Source organism: Thermobia domestica, chromosome 12, assembly GCF_964235325.1.
Source record: "Thermobia domestica chromosome 12, izTheDome1.hap1.1, whole genome shotgun sequence".
NCBI lineage: Eukaryota > Metazoa > Arthropoda > Insecta > Zygentoma > Lepismatidae > Thermobia > Thermobia domestica.
Genome location: NC_137465.1, coordinates 101078654 through 101100283, shown reverse-complemented (window position 1 = coordinate 101100283; position 21630 = coordinate 101078654). Strand labels below are relative to the sequence as shown.

Genomic DNA, 21630 nt, shown 5'->3' with positions numbered 1-21630 from the left:
GGTCGAATGCAATTTCCAAACCTGGCAACAACGCTTTGCCAGAATGAAAATAGTGCCGTGACCATGCAAAGTGGACCACCGATGATTGAAAACTCATAATATGGTTGGATGAGACCTTTTTCACCTTATTTGCAACAATAGGCCGAGTTTGTGTCTTGTGAATGTCCTCAAAAGCAAATTCTCCGAATTGTCTTCCTGTCATGAAACATGACTATAGCTCTGTGATGCTATGTGCCATGATTTCCTGGTATTTTGTGGGTCCTGAGTTTACATTTTAGGTATCTTCGTGCATATTATATTCCAGATGTTTTGTTAGTGATGCAGTTTCCCAGGATTCCAATGCGTCGATTCAGATAGATGGAGTTATTGAGACTTGGTTTCACGAACATCAGGATGAACTACATGCAACACCTACCCTTGCCCACTCAATGTTCAGAGGTTAATATTGTTGAACCTGTACTCAGTTTTGGAGCTGATATCATAGTCTTTCATTGGTGGAAGTGAATGCTGTACTGCATGAGGAAAGATACAGTATTCTTGCGAAAACCATTCTTGACTGATATACCTCTGTTCCACGGTGAACCAGAACTTTTCTGGAGGCTAACGTTGATTCTGCGCCGTATTTTAAGAATTATTAGTATAGGTATCGAAATCTTTTATTTGCCTAGTAGAGTTTTTTTTTTTTACATTTCCAAGTAGGCCAGTTGAGTTTTTGATTATTTTCTATATAAGCGAGTATTCAAGTTTTCGAATAGGCTTTGTTGTGTTTTGTGTAGTGGTAAGGTTCATTTTGATCCTTGGTGTGATCTATTTTTAAATTGCCTCTTCTGTTTTTCTTTTCAGCTGTTAATTAATGATGATGCTTTGAACTTCCTTATAAAATCATATTGCCGTGAAAGTGGTGTGAGAAACTTACAGAAGCATATAGAAAAGGTAATTATTTTGAAACGAAAGATTTTAAAGGGTTTACTTTCACGGTTCTTCTAAAGCATTTCCTCTTCTTCCTCCTCTTCTCCTAATTATATAATAATAATAATAAACTGCAAATCCTATTTATATCAGAATCAACAATCGAAAACAACAATAACAGAGAGGAAAACAGCCAGGGCCTATATTTGAAGATACCATCTTTATATCCATCTAGTGGAACTAAGCAGAAATATTAGTCAGAATGGCTGGCCCTGGGTTTGAAGACGGGGCCTCCAAATCTGAGGCAAGAGCACTAAAGCACTAGGCTACTGGAGCTACTTTGTTTTCCTTTTCATTATGTTTATGCTAATATCCGTATTGTAAAATACTTGCGTTACATTAATTTTAGGTAGTGATCTTATTGTATTTTAGACTCAACTGTGAACAGTAGAAATGATTAAAAAAACTGAAACGTAAATAATTATCTATATGACTTAACATTTTAAAGTGACAATGAAAGAGAGAAAAATTTTAAGACTGTCGAAAGAATCAGACGGTATTACTACACTCTTATATATTGCCAACGATCTCCCTTATTTTGATATCAATAATCCTTGTAATTTTAATGCTTTCGGTTCTGCTTTAGAGTTGTGTTCACGGCTAATTGAGATAATAGGAGTAATAGAAATAAAAACGTTAAGGAATGAAAACAAATGGACTTACCGGGAGAGACAAGTACTTCAGTTTAATGTTACATGACATTGTAAAAATGAAATCTTTAAGTTTTACGTCCCACGGTTATGCCGGTGAGGCTAAAGGAGGCGGTGATAATGAGAGATGAATGAAAATGGTGGAATGAAGAAAGTGGGAGGAAACGGGAGAACCCCGAGAAAACCCACGAGCACGGTGTTTGTCCACCACAAAGTTCACTTGGCGGGGGCTGGGATCGAACCCGGGACCCCAAGCACCAGAGGTGAACGCTCTACCACTGAGCCACCGCGCCCCCCCACATGACATTGTAGTGCATTGTGAAATAATAATGTCATGTTCTGTGCTCCTTTGTTTGATAAGTGAACGTTACCAACTTACGTTGCTGATTTTATTGTGTCAGTAATCCATGTTATTTTTTAACCAACTGTTATGCATGTTATCTTGAAAATAATGAACTAAAGCGAATTTTTGAATTCTGTTTTTTGCAATAGACAGTTTCGGAGCGATTATTTCGGCTGGATTCGTTAATGGAGTCAGTCCATTAACATCTTAATGGGCAGCGGTGATTTTAACTCGTCCTTTACTCCACACGATAACTATTGAACGAAAGCAATTTTTTATTTTTAAATATTATTATTTATTTATTTATTTCCAATAGATAGCTAGAGTAATTATCTCGGTCAAGTTTCGTTAATGGAGTCAGTCCGTTAACATCTTTACGGAAAACAGTGACTGTAACGGTAGCTGTCCATATCCTATTTTCTACTATTGAAACAAAGGTAGTAGAAGTTACCCATCGCGCCATTAGATGGCAGCAAACATCCTCCAGCATTTGTCATCTAACGGATGAAATTGAAACTTCAAGTATGTAATACAGGGTTTTTACTGATCAGAGAAAACTCATGGAAAATGGTGCAGGCCAGGAAAAAAGACTGGGAATCAGCAAAAGTCAGGGAAATTTTATAAAATATATGTTTTGTAACATTAATTGTATACCAATTTCAGCTTAGCCAGCCATTATAATGGACATTTTTATGGACATTTTTCAGATTTTTATGGAAGGTAAGTGGAATGTATGTACGAGCAATTGATTACTATTTGTCTCTACAGAATAAGTGTTGTCATATATAAATATTCACCGTTATTTATTCCTTATTTATATATCTACGTCGTCCGACACCTGTCATAAGAGTCAGGGAATTTCCTGCCAAAGGTCAGGGAGAAGCCAGGGAAATAGATTTCTCCAGATCAGTAGAAACCCTGTAATCTATTTTAATGTCTACCAGAGTGTTGTTGTTGTTGTTGTTATTATTATTATTATTATTATTATTATTATTATTATTATGCTTATACCCCTCTCTCTCCTTTGGAATATGTATTTCACGAAGTTCTTTGTTATCTCTCATTTCGATGACGAAACAAGTACTTCATTCAAATTTCAAGTTCCTAGCTGTAATAGTTTGTCCTAGGTGTTGATGATTAGGTTGATGAAGGTATAGTATATGTATATGTTTCCTAGACTTATTTAATATTAGTATTTAACACGAAGTGATCTGTTCTTTGCATTATTTTAGAAATATCAGAGGACATTTTAACTCCTTTTATTTGTTCCTTCCTCGTATAGGTGACAAGGAAAGCTGCGTTTAAAATGGTGAGAAAGGAGTCAAGTTATATTGAAGTAACACCAGACAATCTTAAAGATTTTGTTGGTAAACCAGTTTTCACTCATGACAGAATGTATGATGTAACTCCACCTGGCGTTGTTATGGGTTTAGCATGGACTGCAATGGGTATGAATCATTATTATTATATATATAAACCATAATAGGTGTAGTAAACCTTTTTTCCTAGGTTATTGAGGATGTTTTCTTTTCTCTGTATTTTCTTATGTATTATATTTCATCAGTCATACCTACAGAGCCAAGTCATAAGACATTTGAAATGTAACTATTGTCATGGTTATAGAGAGTAGCTATCATCGAAAGAAGAAAAAGAAGTAGTAGTAGTAGTAGTAATTATTATTATTATTATTATTATTATTATTATTATTATTATTATTATTACTACTACTACTACTACTACTACAGTACGTAACAAAATATGAAAATACTGAAAATAGGTTTTACCATATTAGTTTTGTACCTTGTAACGATTGAGGTACAGAGTTGTTCCTGATTTAAAATCTGAAGTCAAAGGCTTTCGAATCGATACCAAAATACTGTTTCCACTGGAGACCTAACTGGGAAAAGGTGCATCTTCTTAATTATTTGATTTCCTTTCCGAATGTTACACATGGAAGGCATTTTATAGCTTCAGTTGGTTGTACTAATAAGCACGGAATAAGTAGGACAGTTTGATACAGCCCGAAATTTATTTTTCTTTCCTGTAAGTCATTTTAACTCTGACACTAAAAAGGTGGTAACAACTGCATCGTGAAACTGATACTGCATGCCTAGAGACGAAACTATTTCGCAACAATTTTGATATTTTGTAACATTAATTATCACAATTTTTGCTTTTATGTCTCATTTATTTTTTAAAATGTAGCACAACGTTTTTTTAAAATTAGAAACTTGTAAACAGTATATTTTTGGCAGTAAGATGTATATCTAATACAAAAAATGAGGATATACATTGATTAGGCGCACATGTATTCTAATACAAAAATGAAAATATACATTGATTAGGCGCACATGTATTCTAATTAATGTATTCACTGAAATATATACACTGAAACATAGAAATTAATGCAAAAATTTAAACACTTTCTCTAACGTCATACTTAGTTAAAGGATAACATGCAACAAGACACTAATAATAATTCTTTTAAGTTTGTTCTCCTGTCAGTAACAATCATATTATACGTGGAAAAGAATCTCTCGGCATCAACACTCGAAACTGGCAACCATATTGAACGTAACGAGCTGACAACAAAAGAGTTGTGGTTAACTTTTAAACTGTTTAACGATGATACAATGCCAACTTTGTTATCCTCACTGATGAGAACTTCAGTAACCTTACTTTTAAATTCACGGTAAGCAACCAACAATTATGAACATTTTCACCACAAAACAGTCAAGGATTTAAACAACAGTTCAGTTTTGTTGACTACATCTTTATGAAGTGAAACAGTTTCTGGATCAAATAACTCCCAGAGTTTTTTCGTAAATGCAACGTGTTTTAAGTTAAATAATATTGGAAAATGCGCTTTTTAGTTATTATTAGCAATAATAAAGTGGAAATAAATAATTCCACTTTTTCGTTTTCATTCACATTTTATCACAAATAATGCCGAATTTCGCAAAAAATCGCGATAATATGAACGTGATTTCTGGCTCTGAAACTAAAAGTTCGAGGTTTCTTGAAACATATACGCATTTTTTAACGTTTCGCACATATCGCATTAACGGAAAATTTTCGTCTCTATGAATGCCTAATAATTTGAATAAAGTTACAAATTGAGAACAAGTTAAGTGTTTTCATATATTATAACTATTAAGAAGTAAATAGGTAACATGTCTGTTATATTATTCTTTACACTCAGTGAGCAAGTATTTAAGGATCTCAAAAGAAACAGAGAGAGACAGAGTTTGGTAGTAAACAGCAAGTTTGTTTTTAACTACTGAAGTTTTCTTCAGTTCCATGAAACAAATATCACGGAAAATTTATAATTAAGGCCAAGGAACCTTTCTTCCCAGATGTAAGGTTCCCTAAATAAGGTTACAAATAATGTTTCCTTAGCGATTGCTCCTGTAATGATTAATTACACTTAACCCTTCCGTGTATTTGGGCTTCGTAATATACCCTAAACTTGTTTTGTGACTTTTATTTGTCTTACCACATGGCACTTATTGAGATATTTATTTCGTTCGAATAAGTTCTTTGAAAATAGGCTAAGTCTCAGGTGTTAGTACTGTTTAAAAGAGAGTAAGAAGCAACAAAAGTACTGTATTTCCTCTCATATACTGGAACGTAAATGTATTTATTTCCAGAGTACCATGGTATTAATGTCACTTCTATGTGACAACGTCAGAGGGTGTGAGCTGGGGAAATTGTCATTTTCGTCAACGCTCTGTTAGACATAGAATTTGGTTTATTGATTCCAGTAAAATGGTGATATTTTTTTTTTTTTTTTTATGCTCCTTATACTGTATTGATATTTGCTAAATATGAGTATTCAAAGCGTTTTTATTATTATTATTATTATTATTAATGGAGTAGCATAGTTGTTTTTGTCTCCAGTGTTTGTCTATATATACAAAACCTATAAATCGCAGGTTTAAGCCCAGATTAGAATATACTATAGTATGTCTTTATTATTTGATAGATAGGACATTCTAGAGTATATCTTTATTTGAATTCCAATCGATGTTTGGATGTGTGTTCAAATCTTCGCCCCAACTGTTACTTTAAAAATTTCAGTTTGCGTGTCCCTTCTTCATATGCAGATATTAAACCTCTAAGTGAAACTCAGTCTTAAAGTAAAAAATTAAGTTCAAAACGTATGAAATCTCGATAGTTTACCACATAATAACGTAACAAAGTGGGGAGGCGTTAACAAGCTGGATTCATTACAAGTACTTTCTAGCAAAAGGCCATCACCAGTTTGTCAATTTCACCAGTTGGCAATGCACGTATAAGACAATGAAACGAATTTAGAACTTATGTGTAGTCAGCAAAATAAAAGCTGCAAGAGATTAACCTCTTTGGTTGAAGATTTGTCAACATCTAGCGGTCACCGTTCTTGACTTCTCTTAGACAGTGATGTAAGGCAAGAATTTTATACTTTGAAAAGATCAGTAATTATAATTATACAGCACTGATTTTTATCCCTTAACAGTTTATCATTCTTGTGTTAAACGGTTCAAGATCTGTAAACCTAAACTAACTTGCGCTATGGTTAGCTCATGTTGGTAAAACATTAATTTACCGTAATGGAACGTGGAATTCCAGTTAAAGATATGTTAAATTCAGTGATTGTAGATTTATTTTTTATATAATTTATTTATTTATTTCAAGAAAGTTTGGTTACATACCAGTTTCTTTACTGGATTTTGAGTAAGCTTCTTCCTCTTACAAAGTGAGTTTCTAAAATAACCGTTTCAGATTTCAAACTATCAACGTTGGAAAGTCCGTTCGTCATAATAATAACTTTGCTCACTGAAAAAATCTACGAGCAGTGAAATGTAATAATAATAATATAATTTAATATTTTCTTTTACAGCTTCTGCTAAAGTGTGTTTTCATGGGTTTGAAATTAATTATTAATCAAATATATTGGAAATTTGATACGTGTATCATTGAATCCGCATCTCTAGAGAAATCGGTGCAATGTAAAATCGATCTTTCCTCGATTTATCATATAGTGTACATTTGTTGTATTCAGTACGTAAAAGGTAGTGCCTTTTTCTTCCGTATCTTTCGTTTAAGGCGTATTGGGCATGTTCTTGTTTTAATACCTGATGTCTATTGACGATTAAAGGACGTGACTTCTTGGACTTGTAAGTTGATCAAACACAGATCCAAAGGAGCACTGTTAATATTAACGCTATTTGCAGAATAACTCAAAAGTTTTGGAACTAATATTCTTAGTTTTTCTCCAGAAGCTTTTGTTGATATCATGACTATATAACTATTGTTAGATTAGTTAAGGTAATAATACGCACTTACATTTATGCAGGTGGCTCTACATTATTTATTGAAACAACGCTTCGGAGACCTTCAGAAGACAAAGGCGAGGGAACATTGGAATTAACTGGTCATTTAGGAGACGTAATGAAAGAGTCAGCCAGGATTGCCATGACTGTTGCACGTAATTTTCTGAAGGAAGAAGATCCATCAAATAATTTCCTTCTTTCCAATCACTTGCACGTACATGTGCCAGAGGTATAGTATATCTGCAATTTGTCAACATCTTCATCAGCTTTTAGTATTCTAGGTAGTATGATTTAACTAATACAATTTGCTGAGATTTTTATTTGATATTTGTTTCACTCAAACAGTAGCACGGACAGGATCTTCTATTAAAGTGGCATCCGAAATACTATTCGGATTGATAATGGGCGTTGTACTCATAACAGGATTTGAATTCTCGGCCGTACTGTGCTCCGCAAAAAGTTCGCATATACTGTAACTTGCACATTTTCATTATTAACTCAGTTTTCTTAATGTATCTTCTTTGTGCTTTCCTTAACAAAACAGTATAGTAATGAATAATTATAATTTTGGAGAAAAAAATGAAGCAAAATAAGAAAATTATAAGCAAAAAAGCCTTTATTCTTATGAAACCTTAGTCTGTCAAATAATTACGCGAAGAATGTCCTGGGGGAAATTACAGGGGAAATCACTCGACACAGTGCACAGGTATTAGGAACACTCACTAATATGTCAAGTTATTGAACAGAAACATAAACTGAACTACGTATTTCTGCGTTGAATTCTGCAATTTACACTTCATGCATAGTTCCAATATGCAGAATCAATCAATATCTTCAGTTGAAATTACTGAAATAGGGTGAAAACGACTATTTAAAACTTTAAGTGTGAACCTGCGCTTGGAGCTATATATTAGCAATATTACAACGTATTCTTTCATAAGTTGTCTCGGTGGTCAAGCGTGTTTAGTAGTGCTCTTGAAATTCTAGCATCGAAGGGCGGCAGTTGGAATCTACTTCCAGGATTTTTATCTTCTTCTTCTCAATATATGGAAACATTTCTTTAAATATAAAGTTCTGTTTTGAAGTACTTGAAAAAACAAAATCAGATGAACTGTCTCACGTTTCAAGACCCAGTCACATTTATTCACCCTTTCATCATTTATATACGAAGACGCTAAAATGAGGAACGTTAAGATTGTTATAATGGGAACAGATTTCTGATTTCAATACCAACCTTAAACCACAAGTCAAAACTGAAAATTATTCATGTTCCTGATACTTATTGCAATATACAGGTGTATATGTAGAGAAAGAGAGAGAGAGTATGTGAGAGAGATAAAAAAAATATATGCTTATATTTTTAATTAGAAAGTAAAAAGTTGTTGTAATTCATAATCTGGATTGTTATAAAGCGATATGAACGCCTGAAACTACTTAATGTTCATACAGCTTCTTTTTCGTGAAGCTTTTGTAATTAATGTCGCAAATAGTCCGATGCTTTGTAATATGTGCCAGAAATAAATACATGTTTTTAGCAGGATAGTATCGTCTACCTCTTGCTCCTATTGATGGTATAAGAATAACGTTGAGTTGATTTTGAGTTTAACGTTCCTTTCGACAGTGAGGCTATATGAGACGTTTACCTACTGATTAGCATGGAATCCGAATGACACGAGCTCACATTGGGAATCGAACCGGGTCTCTTACGTCAAAGGTGCGGACGCTAACAGCTTAGCCACAAAGGAACTCGGTATGAAAATAGAATACCACACATTATCCCATATTACTTCACCGACAGATTTCTGTTTTATGATCAGTTAAAGTTAAAATAGTATTTCTGGACACTGTAGCGAAAAATGTAATTGCTATTTCATGCACTATGAGAAAAATACAAAGAATAAATACAATAAAACGAAACAAGGAAAAGTATTCAATGTAAAGTGCTTTGCCTCGAATAAATCACTCAATATATTAAAAGTGCATATCTCGAGCATTTCTAGTAAAACTATTAAAACGAGCTGCCCCTGGTTATAGCATACATCCAGCATAAGGGGATTTCCCCTTATCCCCCTTGTAATTCGCACACTGTCTACAGATATAGAGACGAAGCGCCAAGAACAGTTTTACTTAAGGACTGTGGTAACCATAATATATCTAGTGATATCAACATACAGTGGTGTATTTAGGATTTTGTTTCGGGGAGGGGCTATGCACAACACGTGAATAAGCACTTACATAAGGAGGGGAATCAAAACGTTATGAAAATGTGGGTTAGCAGGCTCGTGCTGTGTGGTTATACGGTTTGCGTATTAGCCTGCGAAATTTCAATTCTCGCACAAAGTAACAATTTTATGTGTACTTTTTTCTACTCAATAAGTTCATACATTTTAACTTCGATAAAAACAATGTATTTATCCGTAATTTATTAATTTGCAAGAAAAAACAAATTGCAACAAAAATGGTTTGTTTTTGTTGTAAATAACCCTATGACCACTAATCATAATAACCCTATTACTAAGTACCACTTCATAAAGCTAGTTTCCAAAAAACTTATCGAAATTTGTATTGTGTGTAACTTGAATAAAGTACTAATTGAAGCTAAAATGTATAAAATTATTATTTGGGAAAACAAATAAAGAGGTTGCTTTGCGCGGAAATCGAACTCAAGACCTCTGAGGCTGGACTCCAGTACGCTTATCATCTGACCACAGACTACGGGACTGATAACCGCTGTTTTCATAATGTTTTCTTGCTCCCTTTTTTGTGTGTCGATTCAAGCGCCATCCGTGAAGGGCCTGTCTTCAATTCTGGGTTAAATCATTGATCATTTTTCTTTCTGGAGAATTCAAATGTGCAATAAGAAATGTCGGTTCACATTTAAAATTTTAAGTTATCCCCCGTACTCCCGAAGGAGGTAGGGATAGGGGTTGCCTTTGGTATGATTGGATACCCTTTTCAAAACTATTTAACACGTGTTGTTTTTGTTTTCCTGATCTGTATATTTCGCGAGGTATTTAATCGTTCCGGAACAATGAAGACACACACGGGTCCGTGCCCAACCCAACCGTTTTTTCCAGGAAAATGCGAAGCATGTGTTCCCTGATTTTACGTCTACAATATCTGTGCACAATTTCATTCACTTCCGTGCACTTCTTGCCTTTCGGACGTCAACTTTCAAAATTTTTGTGTGGTGGCTTTTGCCCCCTAAAACGGTTTTTCCGCAGAAAATAAAAAACACGTATTCGTTTATGTGTAGTATCTACCTGCTAAATTTTATCAAAATCGGAGTGTTACACTTGGGAAGTATTACATGTTAGACTTGTAGGGCCTTATGCACAGTCGTTCTGATGCGTGATTAGTGCTATATTATAGAGTTCGACTAAAATGTTTTCGGCAGTAGTCTGGACTTTAGAATGACGCTAATCATACGTGAAAACGACTCTGCATAAAATGGGTAAATTTTAAACCGGGCCGCAGTGGCTCAGTGGTAGAGCGTTCACCTCTGATGCATTCGATCTCAGCTCGCACCAAGTGAAATTTGTGATTGACAAACACTGTGTGCGTGGGTTTTCTCGGGGTTCTCCCAGTTTCTTCATTCCACCCTTTCATTCATTTCTCATCATCACCGTCTCGTTTAGCCTAGCCGACATAACTGTGGGACGTAAAACTTAAAGATTTCATTTCATTGTAGAGTTTAACGTCCCTTCAGCAGCGAGGCTATATGAGACGGAAGCTACTGATTAACATGGAATCTAAACCACATGACCTCCCGCCGGGAATGGAAGACCAACTGAGTACGTAACACGTAGTGATTATTTTCATGAATACATGAATCATATAAAAATCTCTTCAAGTCTGATACTGAATAATAATAATAATAATAATAATAATAATAATAATAATAATAATAATAATAATAATAATAATAATAATAATATTAGTTACATATTACTTGAGATGTAAACTATAGTTGGAGTATTGTAGAAGGAATATTGCCTAACTGAGGTTTCGAAAGCAGTAATTACGTAAATTTCTCTTCCACTCAACAAATAAAGCATTGTTTAGCACATATAGCACTGGAAAAGGATTAAATTTTAAACAGGAAAGTAAAGCTTCACATATTATTTGTTGTTTTTTTTTCTGTGAAACAGATGATTGTTTACCCTTACTGGAAAATGTTATTTTTATCAAGAACATTGAACATTGAAAAAAACAGTAATGGAACGAATTAATTTTTTTATACGGGCCAAAACAAAAAGTTATCATTTCTAAAGAGAGCAGAAACATAGGAAGTAAACATAAATCGAAACCTCTGCTGAGCTAGTACTCACAGAACGGTTCGTTATGTTAAAAACATCTCTTTTAACATTTTGATTTTGTCTTATACCTAGAGGTACTTTCAGGGGCACTACAATATTCTGTTAACGTGTAAAAATTGCCTGAAGGAAAGTGGTACTACATTACGTCGCATGAGAACCAGAGGAACGTAACTCCATTTTCGTAGGTTTACAGGCGAGAGGACAAAAATATTATTTTCTTAGAAAAATATCTTTTTAATAAGATGGTAATTGAGCTACATTACAACAGATGAACAACAAGGACAACAAATGGCTTTACGTTCCATTTATACCAAGTGGGGCTTTCAAAATTATGTCCAAACATGAAGAAAACAAAATCCGCATTTTTGGAGTTACGTTCTGGTTCTCATGCGACGATTAGATCTTATTACTTACTAAACAGTTGTGCAGTGCTCACTTTAAGTCAAACATATATCGAAATAAGGAGTGGATCCTGGCTGTTAGCAAATAAAAAGTACTACTTTATGAGCTGTTGGTGCAACCAACTGCACATACTGAAAGAAATAGAAGAGATTCAAATGCTTCAGCAAAAGTGAAAATATGCTTCGTAGCAATTGAATCCCGATTGTCAAAAATTATAATAAATGACCGCAGCGAGATTCGTACACGGACTCCTACGTTAGTAGTCCATGAATTTACCGTCTGAGCAGCGACTATTTGCATGCTTTCATCTGGTATATCAATGCATTTCGGGCACCACTTTGGAACATGAACATGAACATGGAAGCGAAATAATTAGAATGATGGGGTTGACAGTTTGAACTTCTACTATTGCAAGGCTAGTGGAGCAATACAACATTACGCATACTCTATTTTATATACAACCATTATTATACATTTTATTTTCGTAAACTTGCTCTTATGATGATAATATCGATTTCCTAATTAAATTCAATCTATAGATAATTGTTGAGTTGAGTTGATTTTGAGTTTAGCGCCCTTTTCAGCAGCGAGGTTATATAAGACGGGACATACTGATTAACATGGAATCCGAACCACATGAACTCCGCCGGGAATCGAACCAGGGTCTTCCATGCCAAAGGTATAGATAATTGTGTCTTATATAGTGGCTAATATTCTTGGTATAAAGTATAAAATAACTAAACATTTGATGTAAATAAATGAGAAACCTAAGATATTGCAGATTACTGAAATTGCTATTTAATTCAATTTTAAGCATTATACATCTATATGATTGTTCAAGTTGCCTTATAAAGATGCAGAATATGAATTGTACTAATTTTTTCAATGAAATGAAATTAAATCTTTAAGTTGGACGTCCCATGCTTATGTCGGCGAGGTAAAGGAAACGATGATGATGATGAGAAATGAATGAAAATTGTGGCACGAAGAAAGTGGGAGGAAACAGGAGAACCCTGAGAAAATCCACGCACACGGTGATTCTCCACCACAAATCTCACTTTGTGCAAGCTGGGATCGAACCAAGGACCCCATGCACCAGAGGTGAACGTTCTACCACTAAGCCACCGCGGCCCTATGAAAAATACAAAAAAATACAACCATATTTATTCTCTCTCTCTCTATCTATCTATATATCTATCTATCTATTTATATATCTATATCTATATATATATATAGAAATAGGTATCAGGAGCATGAATAATTTTCATTTTGAACGTATGGTTGGTATATAACTCAGAACTGTTCTTAATGAGTTGAGTTGATTTGGAGTTTAACGTCCCTTTCAACAGCAAGACTATATGAGACGTGGATGTGTGTTGATTAACGTAAATCCGAACCACGTGAACTCCCGCCGGGTGGTGGTGATTTTGAGTTTAACGTCCCGGTTAGCAGCGAGGCTATATGAGGCGTGGACCTACTGATTAACATGGAATCCAAACCACATGAGCTCCTACCGGGAATCGAACCCGGGTCTTCCACGCCAAAGGCGCGTACTCTTAACTCCCGCCGGGAATTGAAATATGTTGTTATTGTAAAAATGTTAATGTTATTTATGTTACCTTCTTCGTATAATTTGATGAACATGGCAAGTAAATACGACAGTTTTGAAACCTGACAGTTCATCTGATTTTGTTTTTTCAAGCACTTCAAAATAGAATATATTTTTTAAATAGCTATCACTATATTGAAAAAAGACATTTACTGCACTCAGGCTCGAACCGCCGCCCTCCATTTCTAGAACTTCAACAGCATTATTTAATATGCTTGACCACAGAGGCAACTCACGAAAATGCGTTGTAATACAGCTAATAGAATCGCTCCAAGTGCAGGTTTACACTTGGAGTTTTAAATAGCCATTTTCTGTTTTTTTTTTTTTTTTTTTTTTTTTTTTTTTTTTTTTTTTTTTTTTTTTTTTCAGTAATTTCAACTGAAGATATTGAGTGATTTCCCATATTGAAAGCTTGCGTGAAATGTGAATTGTATGTTCATCTCAAAAATACATTATTTTCTGTTCTTTCAATTTTACGTATTTGTGAGTGTTCCTAATACCTGTGCATTATGTGGAGTCATTTCCCCTAGAATTTCCCTTGGAATATTCTTCGCGTAATTATCTGACAGACTAAAGTTTTATAACAATCAGTTGTTTGCTTTTAGTTTTCTTATTTTGCTTTTTTTTCTCAAAAATCATAAATAATTATTCATTACTACACTACTTTGTTAAGGAAAGCACAAAGAAGCGATAATATATTAAGAAAATTGAGTTATTAATGAAAATGTGAAAGTTACAGTATATGCGAACTTTTTATTGCGGAGGGGGCGCGATGGCTCAGTGGTAGAGCGTTCACCTCCGGTGCTTGGGGTCCCTGGTTCGATCCCAGCTCGCGCCGTGTGGACTTTGTGGTTGTCAAACACCGTGCTCGTGGATTTTCTCGGGGTTCTCCCGTTTCCTACCACTTTCTTCACTCCACCATTTCATTCATTTCTCATCATCACCGTCTCTTTAGCCTAACCAGCACAACGTGGGACGTAAAACTTTTTAAAGATTTTATTTCATTTTTTTTATTGCGGATGATACATATTGAAAGAGAGACTTCCAACTATAGGAAACTTCCAACTATCATAAACATTAAGTAATCGAATTCTATAGTAAAAATTGTAATAGGAAAAATCGGTTATATCTCTCAGATATGCAGTTCCTATTCCTAGTAATTTGTGTTCAGAAGAATGCCTTAAATCGATTACAAAACCCTTAGTTTTTTTTTTCTTTTTTTTTTTCTGAAATCTTACATGTAATCCTCGTCCTTTACATTTTGTGTATTCCCTTATCTGTTTCGCGTGCTCATTAAATTGTGTTCATAAAGCACCTCTGAACATAAGGTAGATTATTTCTTTCTCTAACCCTTTATTTCTCAAAAACATTCGTATAAGAGCTAACGATTGTAAGCTAGTTTGTTATTTGAAGGTCAAATGTATTAGAAAAAAATTCCTGTCGTTCAATTGGCAGATAATTGAAGCCAAGCCTCTTGTTTGACGACAGTTGCTTTATAGCTAGGTTCATTGCGATTTTTTTAAAAAAAAAATCTGTAGCATATTTTTACAAGGACATGAAATCAACGAAAATTTAAATTATTATTTGACACATGACTATCCGCAGATACAAAACAATGACAGAATAAAAAACATTTATACATGTTAGAATGAAAAGGAAATTTGATCTATCATTATCCTAGGAACTAGCTTTTCTTATTCTATATTCAAATCTTCGAAGATAATTAGTTGAAAATGTCTACAAAATAGTCTATTGACTTTGTAAAACATAATTATCAGAATACATGTGATTATATGAGGTTTAGTTGAGAAATCCCTTGTTCACTAGCCAAAGACTGATGCATAAAAGGCAGGAATTCGATTCATCCCCATTCCAGCTATTAGATACTCTTGCGTTTTACAACAGTGTTCCATGTGCACTACTACATGAAAACAAGATAACTTAGTATACAAGTAGTTGTTGATATGATCTTAATCTGATTAAATAAAATAAAGGGAATTGTCATATAAAATGTCCAGTTGATTTCATTTAATGAGATAAAGTTGAAATTTATTGATTCGAACCATATTTGGAAGCTAGTATGTCACCAGAACTGACTTTTCCAGATAGTCTTTTTTTCTCGCTTCCTTTCTTTGTTTATATATATACAGGGTGGCCCATTTTAATCTTTCTGCGGAAATATCTCAGAAACGCTTAAACATAAATGAACCAATCAAAAACTCAAATAAGAAAGGCCATGGGGCACATCGAATGGTTATAGTGCCCCCCCCCCCTCCCCCTCCTCCCCAGGGCCGTCTTTCATGGAGGACCAGAACCCAACATTAAAATTTTAAATGAAAACATGGGTCGAGTGATACCTCGTTCAATAGGTCTTCAAACACTAAACAGCGTTGTGGTAAAATATTAATAACTATTCAAGTTCCTTTACCATATTTCCATAATTATCCAGTAATCCTTTATCTCTAGTTCCTTCTTCCTCTCTCGTTTTCCTCTTCCTCTTTTCCTCCATTCTCCTACCTTCTCTTCTTTCTCACTTTCTTTTCCTCTTTCTAATAAAACTGAAGAGGGGTCGTGACTGGGAGTTGTCGCTATAGATACGGTCATTAAATTGCTTTGATGTTCCTCTTCGGAAGTCCGATATGAATTAGTTAATCCTAAAACATACATATGAAGCAAGAATTACAAAATTCATTTATTCTTTTTTCATATTTGGCTAAATTATCATAATTACAAGATTGCAGTTTCAAAATATAGCGACCCACTCACGATCCTATCTAATTTTTTCTCTTCATCTGTATATAATACTTAAGATCTTGCTGCTTTTCTCTTGCCTCTGTCTAATGGGAGTCCAAACTTATTTGTATTAAGAAATGCTTTCCATACCCGTTTCGGATTCCTGTGTTCTAAATATGAATACCTATATGATATCTAGCATGTCCACCTTTGGCCCGCAAGCCAGCAGCAGTTCGGTTTGGCATGGAAGCAATGAGACCTCGGTAGGTGGCTAGACGCATGGTGCACTACATCTGCACACACAGGTCACTTAATCCCTGTAAGTTCCGCGGAGGTAGTCGATGAACTCGGATCTGATATTCAGTAGGGTTAAGATTAAGTAAATGGGAGTAATTGCTGTCATCACATCTTCTCGAACCACTACACCACAACGTTGGCCTTGTGACAGGTAGCGTTGCCTGCTGAAAGATGCCATTTCCAGCTGGAAATATGGCCGACGTGAATGAGTTTACATGATCAGCAATGGCATGTCGATAGCTAGGAGGCAAACTACTAGTACCATGACCATGTGAAGGTTCCCCAAATCATAATGGAGCCACCACCGACTTGTCATTCTACTGTGCACATCACGAGCAGCTGTTTTCCTGGAAGACGATGGATTCAGACCATGTAATGTTGTGCCATTGCTTTGTAGTCCAGTGACGATGGGCACGTGCCTATTCCAGTCATTATTGATGATAATGTGCAGTTAACACTGGTACATATGTGGAGCGTTGGCTGCGGCGTTACACTAACGATCGAATGAGATCCCTGTCACCGTCTGGCGAGCGGTTCTGCTTGCCCCGTGCCTCTTATGTCAGCCCAACATTTCCTTCAGAAAGTCGTGGGTAATTATGTTTTGGCTGGTCAGTGTATATAGACTACTAATAATATTAGCTCCTAGTAATATTTTATAGTAGAGCTTAGCTTTGCTCTGTCCTAAATACATCCACTTGCTGCGCTCTCCTGCTTTTGTTTTTTTGTTAGGTCGATTCCCCATTAGCAACCCTCACTCCTGCTCCCATTGATTTTCTGAGAAATAGTAGTACTGGACTATTTGAAAAAGAAAAAAAAGTTTTTATGCTCATACTCAGTGTTTAAGTAAGATTATAGAAGGTATAATATCTGTACACATCACACAATATTCATATATCATTTTAGTTAGTCAAGATGTAGAAGTGGATTTAACATTTAGAACATATGAATAAAGTTAGGATGTATTACAAAGTTAGAATATAAAGACTGCCAGCTTACAGAGTAATAAGTAATATATATCTTACTGGAAATGGACGTGTTTCGTAAAAATGGAGTCAGAGTAAAAAGGTGGTCAGTAACTTGATTTACTCTGTATGAATTTTAAAATGTGTGACTCTTAATAACGCTGTTTTATATATATCTATATGTAGGGTGCAACTCCAAAAGATGGACCGAGCGCAGGTTGCACAATAGTCACAGCCCTGATCTCCCTTGCCAAGGGTTTACCTGTGAGGCAGAATTTAGCAATGACTGGCGAGGTATCGCTTACTGGTAAAATTCTTCCTGTCGGAGGTATCAAGGAAAAGACTATTGCCGTAAGTAATGATAAATATTTGTTAAAACAATTAGAACAATTTAACAATAATTAGAAGTATACTCCGTTGCAGCAACTGGACATCAATCTCGAATTTGAAAAACCTGTTTATCAATTTTATTCATGACTGAAATCATGAGGTTGTTACATCAACAATTTTCAGTGAGAGATTAGCTTATCTCCAGGGAATATTAGAACTTGGATACGGTAAGATACCATATGCTATTATGCATTATATTTCCTTAAAAATTTCATGTTACATTAGAAATGTTATTTTTTAGCATTTAATAGAGACAGACCTTTGAGATTTACCCGGACCTGTTTTTTCTTTCTTTTTAATATGAAGTCCATGGAAGAGAAGCAAAAGAATTTAACTCTCAGGATAGTAATGCGTCGTAGTTTTAATGGACAAACGTAGTTGTGTAATGGCAAATATAAAGTGCAGACGCGTTGTGAAGTTTGTTATCCTTTTAACTGATTCCCGAAAATTGCTTCAGAGCTTTTGGAAATATGAAGTACAGAAACAGTTTAAAGGAGCTACCAGACTTATAGAAAGATCCTGTAAATGTGAAGCAAGAATACGTTATTCAAATGAACGGACTCTACAAATTGTTTCAAAACATTCGGATACTCGTGCTTTCTTTGCGCTTTATTTCGGCTCCGATCCTCGGTGGGCATGTTTGTCTTAAATGAAAGCCCGAGTAGTGTTTAGTATATCCATTTTAAAGAGTAGGTCCATCTCATTTACACTCGATGCAGAGAAGGGTCATTAAACTTCAATCAGATAAAAATCAATACATTCAGAATTGTGAAGTAAACAAGTTTAATCTGGAAGTTGTCTTTACTGGTTTACGAAATTCGAACAATACAGCGTGTTATCTGCCTTTCAGCACACTATTAAATTTTGTTAAATATGACTGAATTTACACTGTTATCTAACTTTACCCTCATTTTGAATCTTCGAGCTCGCTCTAATCGTTGATCGTAGCCTAACCAAACGTCATGAATATTTTGGCCTAATAGTGTTTTAGAGTCACGGTAGCGTAATCTGTAATATGTCTATCCACTAAAAGGATGGTCTAGGTTCCATCCTGTGAGATGCAGGATTTATTTCTTGCTCCTCTTCGTGCATCTAAAGGTTCATCCAGTCTCTGTAGACAGAGTGGTAACAAATCTGCAAACCTGAAAAGAGTCAAGGAATTTGAGAAGACCGGGGAAGGTTAGAAAATTCTGTTTAAGAGTCAGGAAATTTCGAAGAACGAGGATTTATAAACATTTAAAGTGAAAATTCTAAAATGGTTGTATTTTCGACTAATGATGTGCAACAAACTGACGTTCTGTAATCGTGTGCATTATCTTTTGCTTTCGTTTGCGCAGTGGAATATCACACATGATTGTTCAAAAAGAATGGGTAGATTTAAAATATGTATTTCGAATGAACGACAATATATAGAGACATACGATTCATCACTGAATAGGATTTTTTTATTATTATTATTATTATTTTTTAAGCATTCAACATGAGCACCATTTGTTATGCAGCAAACGTCAAATTGGTAGACCATTTCTTGCCACACATGAATTCACTGGTCAGATACATATGTATTTGGTGCTAATATGAAAATAAAATATTTAATTTAACGTCGCACGATTATGTCCTTTAGAATAACAGAGAAAGGCGATAGAATAACAAGAGTAAGAACACGATTACGAAAGATTTAGTAGAATGAGAATGGAAGGGAATAACTCGGAGAAAATCAACGGACACAATGTTGCTTACCACAAGATCACATGGCCTGTGATCGAACTAAAACGCCTCCCACCATAAGCAAACCTCTACCGCTGAGTCATTGTGTCCCTTGTTATAGGTAACAGATACCATAACTATTATTGTTTATTCATAAAAGTTATATTACTAGGTAGGTTTTCAAAGGCAAAGTGTAAACGACGTAGCTAATATATATATACAGTGCGTTCCACGAATAACACTAAGGTCCACCTCCTGAAGAAACGAAGGCAGATAGAAACATGAAACCTTTTGGAACCTTCAAGGAACTTAAAAGGCAACATTATGCTGAGAAGGAGAATCCCCCACAAGGGGGGCTAAAGGGGGTTACTGGGGGTAACTCAAAAATTTTAAATAGCAACCCCCATCGTGTGGTACCCTGTTTGAAAGGTAATCACGAGTAAAGACCACTTGTAAAAATTGTAAGTCGCTAGCATGTCCGTAGCCAACATGGCGGCCATCCGTAAAGGACGGTCGAAGTGCGTTCAACGAATAACACTAAAGCTCGTCTCCAGAAGAAACGAAGGCAGATAGAAACATGAAACCTTTTGGAACCTTCAAGGAACTTAAAAGGCAACATTATGCTGAGAAGGAGAATCCCCCACAAGGGGGGCTAAAGGGGGTTACTGGGGGTAACTCAAAAATTTTGAATAGCAGCCCCCATCGTGTGGTACCTCGCTGGAAATGTAATCGCGTATAGAGACCAGACCGTGTCCACAACAAACTCTAAGGTCTAACGTAGGTCTAGTTCGGAACGAATGCACAATACACATATCACACAACTAACACTATAACAGTATTGCAAATACAAAACATGCAAATTGAACTGAAACCGATAGAAAAGAGAGTACCATACTATTATTGAAAAATCTGAACCCTCCGAGGCTCGAACCCCGGACCACACGTGTACTGAACCAACACTTTACCATTGCGCTACTGCCGAACTGCTACTCTTACGGACGAGGATATGTAGTTCATGACGACGAGTTGCCTGTGGTGGCGCTTTGGTGTTGGACACACGTACTTTAGCAAAGCTACTCTGTTTACTCGTGCACCACTATCAGATGTGCTTTTCCGACCAACAGTGCGCTACATTACAACCCGGAACAGTAGGTCTGAAGGACGTAGACGTGTGTTTGTGGTGGTGCGTTTGACCATCCTACATTGCATACATAATGTGGTCTCTTGAACAGAGAATTGAAATTGTGTTACTCTTTGGTGCTTCGAATCGTTCGTACAGTGCAACAGCACGGTTGTTCAATGAACAAAATGTGCGCCACCCAATTAGTGTTTCTTCTGTACGCCATTTATTAATCAAATTCTTTACGACAGGCAGTGTGACCAATGCCCCAAAGCCTCGAAACCCTAGTGTTGCTACGGAAGAAACACAGATACAAGTGTTGGCGGAGCTGAATGTGCATCCTCAACAGTCCATAACAACTGTGACTCAAACGTGTGGTGTGTCACGCACAACGACATACAGAATCTTTAAAAAAATATACCTTCCATCCATACAAACTACATATGGTCCAGGAGTTAAGTGAACATGATCCCGATATGCGTATCGAGTTTTGTGAGCAGATGTGTGAGGCATTAGCACGTGGGACCATTGTGCTGACAAACGTGTGTTTCAGCGATGAGAGTACGTTCTACTTGAATGGCAAGGTCAACAGGCATAACTGCCGATATTGGTGTGACACAAACCCTCATGTATTTCGTGAAGGCAACACTCAACACCCAGAGTCGCTGAATGTCTGGGCGGGTATCTTAGGTAATCACATAATCGGGCCCCCTCTTCATCGATGGAATATTAACGGGTGAGAAGTACCTGGCGCTGCTGCAAGACTTTATTGCACCGTTGATTGTCGAGGCAATGGAAGAGAATCCGCAAGAAT

At 35.7% G+C, this 21630-nt stretch overlaps 1 protein-coding gene across 2 annotated transcripts in view; it reads left to right on the top strand.

Moving 5' to 3' along the window:
• Nucleotides 1-21630, top strand: part of Lon (lon protease homolog, mitochondrial) — a 186074-nt gene that overhangs the window by 158370 nt on the left and 6074 nt on the right. For both annotated transcript variants that reach the window (XM_081733870.1, XM_081733871.1), the window contains exons 13-16: nt 844-933; nt 3245-3410; nt 7301-7506; nt 17786-17950. In XM_081733870.1, the coding sequence (XP_081589996.1) occupies nt 844-933; nt 3245-3410; nt 7301-7506; nt 17786-17950 (627 nt within the window). The remainder of the gene's footprint in view (nt 1-843; nt 934-3244; nt 3411-7300; nt 7507-17785; nt 17951-21630) is intronic.